Below are 14,721 nucleotides of genomic sequence, written 5' to 3' on the forward strand. Positions count from 1 at the left end.
TCATGGCAGATTTTACTCCAAATCTTCTTTTGAGATCGACTTTTATGCTCTTGTGAAGTATTTGTGTCTTCATTTTCTTCATGTACTTAACATTTCTTTACTGTGGTTTATAAAGGGTTTGTACTAGCCAGCAATAGAAATGACACAGTAAAATACAAATGTCTGTCTCTTATTTTAAGAGTCATTAAAAGCTTTTAATCGTGTATTTATTTAGAACTTATTTAAAGGGAGTATGACCAACAGGATACTAGAATTATTTGAAAACCAAGTCAGTGAGTAGGTAACATAAAAAATTTTACCCATATTTTTAATTATACACTGTGACTATTTTAAGTTTCAAATTGTTTTTAATGTTCTGCCTAACTAGTTTCATATAGTTGGTTGGCCAATATCACATGACTTTTAATGATTGGCAACTTCTTTTTACATAGTGTTTTTGTTCTTGAAAGCTGTGTTTATAAATTGAAGTTATGCATACTGCTTCTCTTTAAAGGATGGTTTAAATTCTTTACCTCTTACAGTTTTCTTTTTATCTCTAGCAAAAAGTCATCTTTCCCTAAGCTCAACTTCCATGGCAACTGCAAAACCTCTCTAAACATTACTTGGGACATCGTTCTATTAGTGTGAATCTTAATTAAGCTATAGTTTTTTAAGCCTTGTTCAATTTATATTCTTTCTGTATTATTCTACATGTACAGAACAAATTATATCTTATAATTTATTTTTAAAATAACTGTGTGATTTTTTTAAAGTTCCATACAGTTTATTTAGGTACAGATATATTCCAAGTAGACGTGTACATTCATTTTAAAACTAATTTTTAAATTTAGGATTATTAAAACAAGAATTTTTTTCTGCAGTCAATTCAGTTTTCCCTCAAAACTTAGATATTTTTCTTGACATTTCAAGTAAATTGTCGTAAAAAATTAAATATTAACCTGAATACAAGTTCTAAATTATAGACCTCTAAATTCCTGCACACCGGTACACCTACTGCAAGAGTACACATATATTTAGTTCATTAGTTGGTTAAACAATTTTTAGATTTCTGTGGTTGCCATTATTATGCTCTACTGTATATTTGGACATTGGTAAAAGTAGATAGTTAATATCCTTAGCACATACATATTCATAAAAGAAATTAAAAGTAAGGTAATGGAATGTTAATTTTATTGTAGAAATGATTTCATAATGTACCCATATATTTATCACATTTTATATCTAACATGCACATTATATGTCACTTATATGTCAGTAAAGTTTAAAAATTAAATATATGAGGGTGAACATTTTTCTTTACAACACATTAAACTACAAAGTTCATTAAAGTACATTTTAACATAGGCTTGAGCACAAAGATTAAACACAGTGAAGAAAGTAAATACTTATTAAGGAAAAAAAAACCCAGGTAAGAATTAGAAGGTGAGAACGTATCTTTGTTTTTTATAGTGTCTATTGGAGAGAGCTGGTGTGAGCAGAAGGGCATCATGATATTGGAGTAGCCTCTAATTGACATGTGAGACAGCCCAGCTAGCACTGAAAATGTAGCATATTTAGAATACTTAATGAATAGGAATGATCTCTTGTGGATATGACTAAATGTGGCCCAAGATGGTATTTTCTCTAATGGAGAGTACACAGGCAAGCACACAGTACATCTGTCCCACAGGTGTCCCTTCCCGCCAGCCCCTTTTCAGTTAGGTGAAAGCGGCAGAGGGATGACCTTGTCTTCCTCCAGTATGACCAAATAAGTAGAAGAGACAGGCATTGAAGACATGTGGTGCTGATTCTTATGAATATATTTTAAGGTTAAAAACAGTAAAAGTTTTTATGAAACTATAAAGTGGAATAGACCAAGGCAACAAGGCACACTGATATAAGCATAATTAAAAGTAAAAACATTTTAGGATAATTCCCAAAGGACCTAAGAAAATACATTGTCTTAACCATGACTCTTGATTTCCCATTGTTCCTCTACAGTGTCTATTTAAGAATGTATTATCCCCTTAGGATTATCAAAACTGTGTCTTCCTGCCCACCCCTGGTTGCCACTGCTTTTGTTAAAGCTTTGTTGTTTATTTTCTGAACTACTCAGAATAGCCTTGGTATTGGATCCTTACCTTAATTCCCAGTTTAAATTCATGCTCACAAAGGTGGTTCCTGAGTGAAGGTTTCTCTTGGTTCCTGAAAGAAAGCATTGAAGTTAGCTGCAATTCTTAGTCTAAATAGAAGTTTATTTAGCAATGAAAAGCAAAATATGCTCTTGGAAGACAGGCTGGACAGGGCTGATGAAGGAGGGAGCAGCACATTGGACTCTGCACCGTGGACTTTAAAGATACTTTTGTGAATATACAGAGTGGACAGCATATTCACAGAGTAAGGTGACTTTTTCCATCTCTCACATTATAGACTACATCTAACTTTTGTGGTATTTCTTCTTATGTTCCTCTGGACCAGTGGTTCTCAACCTTTCTAGTGCTGCAACCCTTTAATATTTCCTCAGGTTGTGCTAACCCCCACCATAAAATTGCTTCACTACTATTTAATAAGTGTAATTTTGCTACTGTTGTGAGTCATTATCTAATCATCTGATATGCAGACTATCTGATATACTCAAAGTGGTCTTGACCCACTCTTAAGAACCTTTGCTGAAGAAAAATTCACTGAAGGAAGGGCCTTAAAAATCACAATACGAATGGCATAATGAAGTTGGGATCTTTTGAAGATTCAGACACTTCATTACAGTGCATGTCTGGTAATAGGGAAAGTACCCTGGTTCTTTATTCCATGATATATCAGGAACACTATGTGCATCTTCAAGAATGTTTAATCACGAAGGAATGTTCTGTCTAAAGACACAGCTTCCAAGGCACAGCTTCAGTTTACCTTGGTTTTCTCATACCTCAGCCCTGGCCACTGCTGTGGTGAAATCCTTTCATGCTGCTTGGACCAATCATACAGAGCAGCTTTGTTAGAGTCCCACCCCAGTCTTAGCATATAGAAGAAACTCAGGGATGCTCAACCCCTGGAGTGATTTTTACAAAATGTAAATTTGATCACATTACTCCCCTGTCAAACATCTTTACTGGGTTTCAATCATATAAGGAAAGCCCAAATTTCTTAATGATAGCTGACCCCTCTAGTGTTGTAGACCCCACCCCTCCCATCAAGTTTACATCTTACCTTGCTGAGTCATGAGTCCCAAATTGTACTACTGTTTTCTTAGTTTTGTCCCTCACTCATTCATTTCCCCCTCCTTTCTAGGCAGTTGAGTTATCATCTCCTTTACAAACAGTTTCCCAGATCCATTTCCCTCTGAGGATGGTCCTCCGTGCCTCTCTGTGGATATTTACATTGATAATTCTACTCATCATTTAAAACTAGAAGGTAGCTTCCCTTTTATATTCCTAGTGTCTCATGGCCATTCAGATGTTTTTGTAAATAACTAAATGGCTCGCCTTAGTGTGAGCTGTCTCATTCTGTAAGTAGTAAACACAAATGTGTTGATTTTATTTGTAATATGTGTTCCCTATTATAAGAAAAAAAATCAAATTCAGTGACTTGAGCAGATAGTTGGTCTTAATAATGTTTATATGTATTAAGTCCTCTCTAAGGTCTTTGTTACCTAGTGGGAACAGTGCCATCTATTGGCTATTATCCAAATTGTATCAACCGTTAGATCTAGAAGGGAAACTGTATTGGAATGTTTTAGGATGGCACACAGATAACTTTGTCAGCTTGCACAGAATGCCAACATATTCTCGACAAAACTAATTAAGAAATTCAATTTTAGTAACCCTGTAAAGGATAATAATGCTAACATGGTAACAGAAAATGCACACTTTAGGGTTTGGAATTGTTTATATCCTACTTTATTCGTAAAGAAATTAGGACAATTATTAATTGTTTTATAGAAAATGGAACTAAATATTTATTCCTGTTCTTCTTTAGATGTAATTGATACTTGTGGTTAATATAACATTTTATTTTTCAATAATTTTAAAGATTTGCAGAATTCATAAAAATTATGCAGAAAAAATTCTAAACTATAGACAATTTACTTTTAATGGAAATCCGCAGTAAAGTGTGAAATGTGGTTCTGGTATTTCCAAGAAAATTGTATCACAATATCAAAGATAAGAATCCACTTATACCTTAAATTCCTTCATTAAGAATGTTTTTTCTTAAGCAATATCTTTATCTGTTAAATAAGGCATGTATAGTGGATAAATTTAATCAAATGGAAATAAAACCCACACTGGATTTGGCTACTGTCAGGCCTACCAATCCATGAGCGTGGATAGTTTTTATAGTGTTTTGTAAATAAAACTATTTCAAATGAAGGCATGTCACCCAAATATTAGTAAGCTTTTTCAGCTTGTTACTGTTCGTATAAGCTTTAGAAATAGTTTGTTTTCTGTTTTGACTAAAACCTACATAACTTAGGATATGTGGTGTGATAAGAGAGATAATTTTTCAAAAATGGATGTCTAATATTTTAGTCATAGTGTTAACTTTCTGTAAAGAGGAATCCCACTGTGTTGTAGAATCTTACACTATTTCATGATGTGTGTCTATGAAACTAAAAATAAATTTCTATAGTAAAACCATAGTAATAATAATGAAATTCTAGTATTCATAACAGTAACATGAACAGCTCTTACTGTATACTTAGCAGTTAAAATGGCTTCCATAGTTAATGGTGCACACACACATTAAACTCTGTGAGGCACTCATAATAAAGTCTTGCAACAATACATTCCTCAAGAGGGATGAAGGGAAATTCTATCATAAAACTCAGTAATGATGGCATGAAAGCTCAAACTTTTAATTTTGGGGATCCCAAATACAAAACTATTGAAGAAGCTTCAGTACTCCTATTTTCATGATTTTATAGATAAGGAAACTGAGATGCAGAAAGGCTAAATGCCATCTTCAGTATCCAACAAATAATGGATGTCAGCCCACACTGTCAAAACTCGCTCACTCAGGAGCCTGTGGTGGTTTTTTTTATTAGATATTTTCTTCGTTTACATTTCAAATGCTATCCTGAAAGTCCCCTATACCCGCCCCCACCCCCCTGCTCCCCAATCCACCCACTCCCACTTCCTGACCCTGTCATTCCCCTGTACTGGGGCATATGATCTTAGCAAGGCCAAGGGCCTCTCCTCCCATTGATGGCCAACTAGGCCATCCTCTGCTACATATGCAACTAGAGACACAGTTCTGGGGGTACTGGTTAGTTCATATTGTTGATCCTCCTATAGGGTTGCAGACCCCTCTAGCTCCTTGGGTACTTTTTATAGCTCCTTCTTTAGGGGCCCTGTGTTCTATCTAATAGATGACTGTGAGCATCCACTTCTGTATTTGCCAGGCACTGGCATAGCCTCACACGAGAGAGATGTATCAGGGTCCTATCAGCAAAATCTTGCTGGCATATGCAATAGTGTCTGGGTTAGGTGAGTGTATATGGGATGGATCCCCAGGTGGGACAGTCTCTGGATGGTCCTTTCTTCTGTCTCAGCTCCAAACTCTGTCTTGCCTGTGTTTATAATATACTAAATCATCTTTCAAACAAATCTCAACACCTGAGTTTACATACTAAAGCCAAATTACAAAATAAACGAAGTGTAGTAATTAATGGAAATTATTTAACAAGTTTAATAAACAAGATATTGTTTTATATATGTTGAATGTCCAATGTTCAACTTACTAGATATATTTTTGCTTGTTTTTAATGTTTTATATGCTGCTCAACTGAAATTTCTGTAATTAGATTTCAATTATACACTGTATATTATCACTTAAATTCTCTGTCTTCACTACAAACTTATCTTAGTTACTAGACCACTCTTTCAATGATCTGGTCACATCAGTACAGCCAAAATTGCTTTTTTAAAAAAAATACACTCTTTTATTATTTGTTTTCTTTTGCATTTGTTTTTGTTATAAACTAGGTCATCACTGGGTAGACCACAGTGGTCTGGACCTCATGCCCCTCTTTCCTCAGCCTCCTATGTGTAGGGGTCACTGGTAGGCATCGCTGTGCCCAGCTCACAATAATCGTAGATAGTCTATACCCTTATGCTCTCTGCTGTTGCCACTGCAGGCAGCCATATGCTAGGATAGCTCACTCCCAGTTTCAGTGTGAAGTGTAGCGGACTGGTTATTATAGCCCAGGCTTTAGTGGTACAGCCCTATCTACGGTGTGACATGCCTCATTCTCCTGTCAGTGGTTTTCTATCCCATTGCTTGCAAATCCCTTACTTAAGTAATAAGTGCTGTGGCAAGGTTTAACATGGTCTGGGTACAAACAGAGCAAATAGAGGTGCAAATAGAAAAGTCATTTTTTTTTCTCGTTTTTGTTCTTAAGTAAAATACTATTTTTGTTTACCCTTTATAAAAATTACACCTCAAATTAATAATAATATTACAAATTTCAACCAACAGTATGACTTAAAAATTAAAGACAATTTTTGAAAATCCTTTACCTGTCAATTTTGGCTTTATAACTCCCGAGATATTTTAGATAAAAATACCAGCAGAAGGTTTTAGGGCCATTGTTCCTCACAGCAACAGTTTGGATACAATAAAAGGAGCATGCATCAAATAAATGTCCATTATGTAAATAGAGCTGGAGTGCCATTACTGTTCTTTTTAAAGTACTTTCTCCGACCCACTAGGTTCTGCCAGAGATACAAGGCATACCCTGTGACCTGTGTGTTGTGATGCTCTTCCTGCTTGAGTCAGAGATTGAGGAAGGAGTCTTATTGAGCTGCCTTCCTTAATATCAAGTCTGATAAGGCTGCTTTCTACCCCAAGAATTTACTTTGACTTTTCTCTTTGCTAAATATGTATGCATAGCTATTAAGGCCTGAGGAGGAAGATGGTAAAGGTTGGAAATCTGGGTCAGGGAAAGCTTGGAGTGACAGACATGTATTGAGTTTGGTTAATGCAAGTTTGACAACTAATGTATGAGTGTGGTGATCGGATTACCTACTTTACCTTCATCTTCCCTGAGAGATGACTTTGCCTCACTTTTCAGTCTAATAGCAGGTGTCTTCAAGAATAAGCAAGAGTACTTAAGCTACCTTTATTTTATGGGCTGATGAAAAGAATATTGAGCTGGGCGTGGTGGCACATGCCTCTAATCCCAGCACTCAGGAGGCAGAGGCAGGAGGATTTCTGAGAAGTTCAAGGCCAGCCTGGTCTACAAAATGAGTTCCAGTACAGCCAGGGCTACACAGAGAAACCCTATCTCGGAAAAAAAAGGAAGGGAGGGAGGGAGGGAGGGAGGGAGGAAGGAAGGAAGAAGGAGGGAGGAAGGAAGGGGAAGGAAGGAAAGAAAAAAGAAAAGAAAAGAAGAAAGAAGAAAAAAAAAGAAAAGAATAGAATATTGAGTGTATCAAATTTCTCAAGGGGCATAAATTATAAAATTATACCCATCAATTTTAATCAGAATAGCGTCTCCTCTCCCTTAACCATTACAGAAGTTTGCCTCATTTCTCCCTATTCAGTCAGTTTTGTTGTATAATTATTTTTACTAACAAGTTCAGATTTTAAATTATTTTACAATACATTATATTTACTAATGTTCACTGTGTATATCTACTTTAATTCTTTTCCCCTCATAATTTAGACCCCTTTCTTGTTCAAGCAGGAAAAGATAAGTAGTGACTCCTTGCTTTTGAAGGAAATATTTGTCCACAATATGGATTGATTGGCCAAACAAACATATCTGAATACCATGTTTATGATATCATTTATACCTCTGCTCTATGATATTATATGCTATAAGCTTATAATTTTAAATGACTGCTTTTTCTCAAGAATTTTAACTTTATATAAAAGCTTAAATGAGAGGATTTTGAAATGATCTAAAATGGCATTGCTCTTAGAAATTAAGATTGCTATCTCTTATTTGAAAATAACAAAACTCATATTATGATTTCTCTAAGTTGCCTTGATGCTGTCATTCAGGAGTCAGGCGCAGATCTATGACTAGAGCTGAATATCATTAGGAGTCCTTTTATGGATACTTTTTGGTTTTTTAACCATGGGTGTTTGTTTTTCCTGAGGTGTCTGGTTTATCTAATCTCAGGTTCCTGATCACTAAAGCAGTATTGGGTATGAATTCCATCTCATAGTGTGGTATCTGATGTTAGTTAGCTGCTCCCACAAGTTTTATGCCATTGTTGTTTTAGCATCTCACATGAAGGACAGATTGTAAGTCAATTTGTGGCTTGGCTGGTGATTCCATTTTTCCTTTGGAATCCTACAGAGTATCTTCCAAAGATGCTAGAATATAGGAAGAAAGGCTCCATGTTCAATCATAATGGGTCCCACCTGTCAGTTTTCTGACATTCCCATTTTCTTAGCAACAACCTAGGCTGTTGGAGATTTCCATGGAACTCATTTGGCCAGCAACTCAATTCAATGTTACCCAGTCTTGCTACTGGAAGTCTCAGTTGGTGATAAGAAATGGCCAGATGGGACTCCATATACCCCACTATTAAGAGGCATGATTTAGGATCACCTTTCCATATTTGAGGACGTTTCCAATGCATGAGGTTTCCATACCATCCCTTAAATGCCCCTCAGTTCCATCTGTCTTTCCCCACATTTCCTCTATCAAACCTGGCTCCTTTATCCTCCCCACTTGATCACCTTGTTCCTGTCCCCACTTGCCCCCAGTCCATTTTAACATCTATTCTATTTCCCCCTCTCCAAGAGATCCATGTTTTTTCCCATGCCCCTTCCTCTATGCCTAAGCTCTCTAGGTCTTCAGATTGTAGTTGGTTATCTTTTATGTAAATGGCTAGTGTCCATAATAAGGGACTACATACCATATTTGTCTTGCTGGGTTACCTCACTTGGGATGATTTGTTCTAGTTTCATCATCCATTTGACTACAGATTTCATGGTATCATTTTTGTTTTTGACAGCTGAGTTAAATTGTGTAACTTCATTATGTAAATTAACCAAACTTTCTTTGAGTGACATGTTGTTTCCAGTTCCTGGCTATTATGAATAAAGCTGCCATGAACATAGTTGAGCAAGTGTTATTTTAGAATGGAGTGTCCTTGGTTATATGATCAAGAGTGGTATATCTGGGTAAGTCCCAGTTTTCAGAGGAACCACTATATTGATGTCCATATCAGCTGTATAAGTTTGCTCTCCCACTAGCAGTGTAAGAGTGTTTTCCCTTGCTCATATCCTCTCTAGGTCGAGCTGAGCTGTCACTTGTGTTGTTGCTCTGAGCCTTCCTGACAGGTGTAAGATGGAATCTCGAAGTACTTTTGATTTGCATTCCCCTGATGGCTCTGGATGTCGAGCATCTTTTTAAGTGTTTCTGAGCCATTTGAGGTTTTCTATGAAGACTTCTTTGTTCAGATCTGTACCTCATTTTTAAATTGGTAATTTGGTTTGTTGATGTGGAGGGTTTTTTTTTTTTTTTTTTTACTGTATTTTAGATATTATCCCTCTATTGGATATGGAGTTGATAAAAATCTTTTCCCATTGTATAGGCTACCTTTTGTCTTATTGACAGTGTCCTTTGCCTTACAGAGGTTTCAATTGCATGGCATCCTGTTTATTTATAATTGTTGTCCTTAGACCCTATGCCATCAGTTTTTCCTTTAGGACATCCTCTTTGCTAATGAGTTCAAGGTTATTCCCCACTTTCTCTTCTATCAGGTTTTATGTTGTGGTCTCTGAGCTATTGGAGCTGAGTTTTGTGGAGGGCACTAGGTATGGATCTATTTGCATTCTTCTACATTCAGGCATCCAGTTTGACCAGCACCATTTGTTAAAAATGTGGCATTTCTTTTCCCAGTGTGTATTTCTGGCATCCTTATCAAAAATCAGGTGTCCATACATATGTGTATTTAGGTCTGGGTGTTCAATTAGATTTTCTTGATCAGTGCGTATGTTTTTATTCCAGTACCATGTGATTCCGTTACTCTAGTTCTGTGGTACAGCTGGAAATTGAGCTCAGGATTGTTATTTGCAGCTCTACTGGATATTTTTCTTCCATCTGAAGTTGAGAATTGTCCTTTCAAGATCTGTGAAGAATTGTGTTGAAATTTTGATGGAGATTACATTAAAATGTATAGACTGCTTTTGGTATGATGGCCATTTTTACTATGTTAACCCTACATGTTAACATAGATCTATGAACATGAGAGATCTTTTTGTCCTCTGATATCTTCTTAAATTTCTTTACTCAAAGATTTGAAGTTCTTCTCATACAGGTCTTTTACTTGCTTGGTTAGAGTTACACCAAAATATCTTTTATTCTTCCTGGCTGTTGTGAAAGGTGTTGTTTCCTTAAATTCTTTCTCAGCCAGTTTATCATTTCTATATAGGAAAGCTACTGATTTTTTTTTTTTTTTGAGTTAATTTTGTATCCAGCCACTTTGCTGAAAGTGTTTATCAGCTTTAGGAGTTCCCTGGTAGAGTTTTGGGGTCACTTATATATATATATATATATATTGTCATATCATGCAGAGAAACATAATTCAGCTTCTTCCTTTCCAATGTGTATCCCTTTGATCTCCTTCAGTTGTTTTATTGTTCCAGTGAAGACTTCATGTACTATATTGAATAGGTATGGTGAGTGATTTTTGTGGAATTGCTTTGAGTTTCTTCATTAAGTTGATGTTGGCTATGTACTAGTCTTTGTTATTCTGATATATGTTCTTATATTCCTAATCTTTCCAGGACTTTTTTCATGAAGAATTGTTGAATTTTGTCACAGCCCTTTTCTACATCTGATGATTTTTTTTAATATGGTTGGCTACTTTATACCAAATCATCCCCATATCTCTCAAATGAGGTCTACTTGATCATGGTAGATTATCTTTTGATATGTTCTTTGGATTCCCTTTACAAGTACTGTTTTTCCAAGTTATTTTTTTCTCTTTTTAAAAAATTATTTTATTTATTTACATTCCAGATGTTGCTCCACCTTTTGGTCCCCCTTCCCTATGCCTCTGATTGTGTGCCCCCCATCTTCCTTTCCTGGGGCCTCAAGTCTCTACAGGATTAGGTACGTCCTCTCCAACTGAGGCCAGACAGGGCAGTCCTCTGCTACATATGCTCAGAGTGCTTCTGATATGCCCATATATACTCTTTGGTTGATGTCTTAGTCTCTGGGAGCTCCCAGGGGTCTGGGTTAGTTGATATTGTTGGTTTTCCTATGGGGTTACCATCGCCTTCAGCTGCTTCAATCCTACCCCTAACTCTTTCATAGGGGTCCCCATCCTTAATCTAATAGTTGGCTATTAGTTATCTGCAAGTGTCTCAGTCAGCTTCTAGTAGGGTCTCTCAGAGGACAGTCCTGCTAGGCTCCTGTCCATAAACCCAACATGGCATCAGTAATATTGCCAGAGTTTGCTGCCCACCCATGGATCAATCCCAAGTTGGGCTGTTCACTGGTCAGCCTTTCCTTGAGTGACTGCTCCATTTTGGGCCCTACATTTCCTTTAGACAGGAACATTTCTGGGTCAGAAAATTTTACTGCTGATTGGTAACTGTTCCTCCACTTATGGCCCTGTCTATCTACTAGAGGTGATCTCTAGGTTCCCTCTCCCAACTGTTGGACATTTTGGCTAAGGTCACTCCTGGAGTTCCTCACATTAGTCTGCTGCTAGTAGGGCCTCTCAGAGACTCTCTAGAGGCTCCCCCTACAGAAGCCACATATTTCATTCATTCTCCTGGCTCTCTTGGCTTCTCTCCTGTCTTGCCCCATACCTGATCCTGCCTCCTTTTTCCCCTCCTCCCCTCTCCCACCTAGATCACTCAGTCCCTCTGCCTCTCATGATTATTTTGTTCTCTTTCTAAGTGGAATTGAAGTATCTTGACTTGGACCTATTTTGTCAAAGGCTTTTTCAGTATTTAATACGATGATCATGTGACTTTTTTCTTTGTGTTTGTTTATATAGTAGATTATGTTGATAGATTTCTGTATATTGAACCATTCCTGCATCCCTGGGGATGAAACCTACTTGGTCATGGTAAATGATGGTTTTGATCTGTTCTTGGATTTAGTGTGTGATAATCTTATTGAATATTTTTGCATCAATATTAATACACAAAATTGGTCTGGAATTCTCTTTCTTTGTTGGGTCCTTCTGTGGTTTAGTTATCAGAGTAACTGTAGCTTTGTAGAATTATTTAAATAGTGTTCCTTCTGTTCCATTTTTAGGAATAGTTTGAGGTGTATTGATATTAGCGCTTCTTTGAAGATCTTGTAGAATTCTGCATTAAAACTGTCGGGTCCTGGGTCAGAAAATACTTAGTTTTAGAGTCTGACTTCCGAGACATACTAGACTTCAATTGATACTTTATTTCAATTCAGATAGGTCATTTAAATGTTTCTATATGTAAGGAAGTAATATAGTTTCAGAATCTCTGTTTAAATAAGTCATTTGTACCTTATTATTAGGCGTATAGTAATTTGTGGTATTGTTGAATGATACAGTTAGGTAGTAGCCAAAGAGCTTCATGATTCTTTGATTTTATTAATAAATGATAATTTGACTATTAGGTTGTGAACTATTACTGTGACAGTATTTAGATGGATAGTATCAGTGATAGTGATAAGGCTTTCTAAGTTTTTATACCTAGTAGGACTTTAATTATAAAAAGTCTATTTGTTAAAACTGACCTATCTATATCTTTTGTGGTTCATTTTTAGCCTCCAGCTGAGCAGGCCAAAGCCAGACTGCAATTGGTCCTTGAAGCTGCTGGTAAGTTTTAAAAATTAACTTTTATGAAATAAAAAAGTCCATCTAGTCTGCATGCTTACATATGAGTCAAAAATATATAAACTCTCACATAGTAATAAAATCTAGATTATATGTTTAGGTATATGTTACCTATTTATAGCTGACATATAAAGGTTCTAAAAGGTCATTCTTTACATGTTTATAGATAAAACATGTATTAATTTTAATGATTAATTGTTAAGAAATCCATGTTGATCTTATCTTTTATGGATTGTAGTTACAGTGAAATGGAAAGAATTCTTCAACTCTAGATCATGATTTTTCTGACATTTTCCTCTGGATGTTTTATGTTTGTTATTCTTATTTAAGACTGTGGCCTGTTTTTATTTAAATTTTGTGTAAGATACATTTTTTCAGGTTTTCATTGTTTTGGTGAAAATTAGGCACATAATATTTAAAATTCCTCAAATTACAATAAACTAGTTGATTGGACTGTAAGTTCTGTTGCCATCTAGTCTTAATATGCCATGTTTAATTTCCAGTGGCATAGCTTCACAAAGACATTTATTGTGTCTTGGGTATTCTAAGTTTCTGGGCTAATATCCACTTACCAATGAGTGTATATCCTGGGAGTTCTTTTGTGATTAGGTTACCTCACTCAGGATGATAGCCTCCAGATCCATCCATTTGCCTAAGAATTTCATAAATTTATCCTTTTTAATAGCTGAGTAGTACTCCATTGTGTAAATGTATCACATTTCCTATATCTATTCCTCTGTTAGGGACATCTTGGTTCTTCCAGCTTCTGGCTATTATAAATAAGGCTGCAATGAACATAGTGGAGCATGTGTCCTTATTACAAGTTGGAACATTTTCTGGGTATATGCCCAGGAGTGGTATTGCTGGATCTTCCAGTAGTACTATGTCCAATTTTCTGAGGAACCGCCAGTCTGATTTCCAGAGTTGTACCAGCTTGCAATCCCACCAACAATGGAGTGTTCTTCTTTCTCCACATCCTCGACAGCATCTGTTGTCAGCTGAGTTTTTTATCTATGCTGACTGGTGTGAGGTGGAATCTTAGGTTGTTTTGATTTGCATTTCCCTGATGACTAAGGATGTCTTTTTGCATGAGAAGAGGGTTTAGTGAAGATTATCTATATATATATTCACATTGTCCAGTTTTTGGTTTCTGTATTACTTCTCATCTCCTATAGAAGGAAGTTTCTCTGATGATGCCCAAGCAAGACTCTGCTCTATAAGATGTCATTAGGAGTGATTTTATTGCTATATTTAGCAGAACAATAGTATTTATTTTCTCTCTTATGGCCTACCCAGTCAGGTTTTTAGCCACCCCAGCAGTGCCAGCTATAAGTTCTATCTCATAGAGTTGGCCTTAAATCCAATCAGATATTCGTTGGTTACTCCAATAGGCTTTGAATCACTATCGTACTAGTGTATCTTACAGTCAGGTCACCATTGTAAATCAAAGAGTTTGTAGCTCCTTTGATAGCAGCTCCATGAACAATCAGTTAGTAGGGATGAAGGCTCTAGTTAGACAGCAGCATCAGTTCTCTGTGTTCACTGAGATGTGTAGATGGTCTCCTTAACAGCAGGGCCTCCCATCAGTTTGTATAGAGCAACCATTAGTCTTGGCAGTCACCTGAGTTGATTGGGGGTTTCCATGTGGGCTCATTTAACCTACAACTCAATTAGATGTAACCCATTTCTGGCACTGGAAGATTTACTTGATGGTAACTGGGGATTTCTTCCCCCTGTTATTTGATGATTCCATTTATATTTATTTCATATATGGATATATTTCAAGCAACTTCCACTGTAGTAGGTTTCTATATTATCCCTCAAATGACCCTCATTTTAAGTTGTCACTCTCCCTATTTCTCCATACCCCCTCTCCCTCTGTCTCTCAATTTTATCCTCCTGTTCCAGTCTCTCCCCCTCCATTGAGATCCTTCCCTTCTCCCTAATCCCT

At 36.4% G+C, this 14,721-nt stretch overlaps 1 protein-coding gene across 12 annotated transcripts in view; it reads left to right on the forward strand.

Annotated features, from left to right (window-relative positions):
- Positions 1-14,721, forward strand: part of Rsrc1 (arginine/serine-rich coiled-coil 1) — a 377,040-nt gene that overhangs the window by 212,362 nt on the left and 149,957 nt on the right. For all 12 annotated transcript variants that reach the window (XM_017319694.2, XM_017319692.2, XM_006501911.4 and 9 more), the window contains one exon: positions 12,701-12,752. In XM_017319694.2, the coding sequence (XP_017175183.1) occupies positions 12,701-12,752 (52 nt within the window). The remainder of the gene's footprint in view (positions 1-12,700; positions 12,753-14,721) is intronic.

This window comes from Mus musculus, chromosome 3 (genome assembly GCF_000001635.26).
Source record: "Mus musculus strain C57BL/6J chromosome 3, GRCm38.p6 C57BL/6J".
In the NCBI taxonomy this organism is placed as follows: domain Eukaryota; kingdom Metazoa; phylum Chordata; class Mammalia; order Rodentia; family Muridae; genus Mus; species Mus musculus.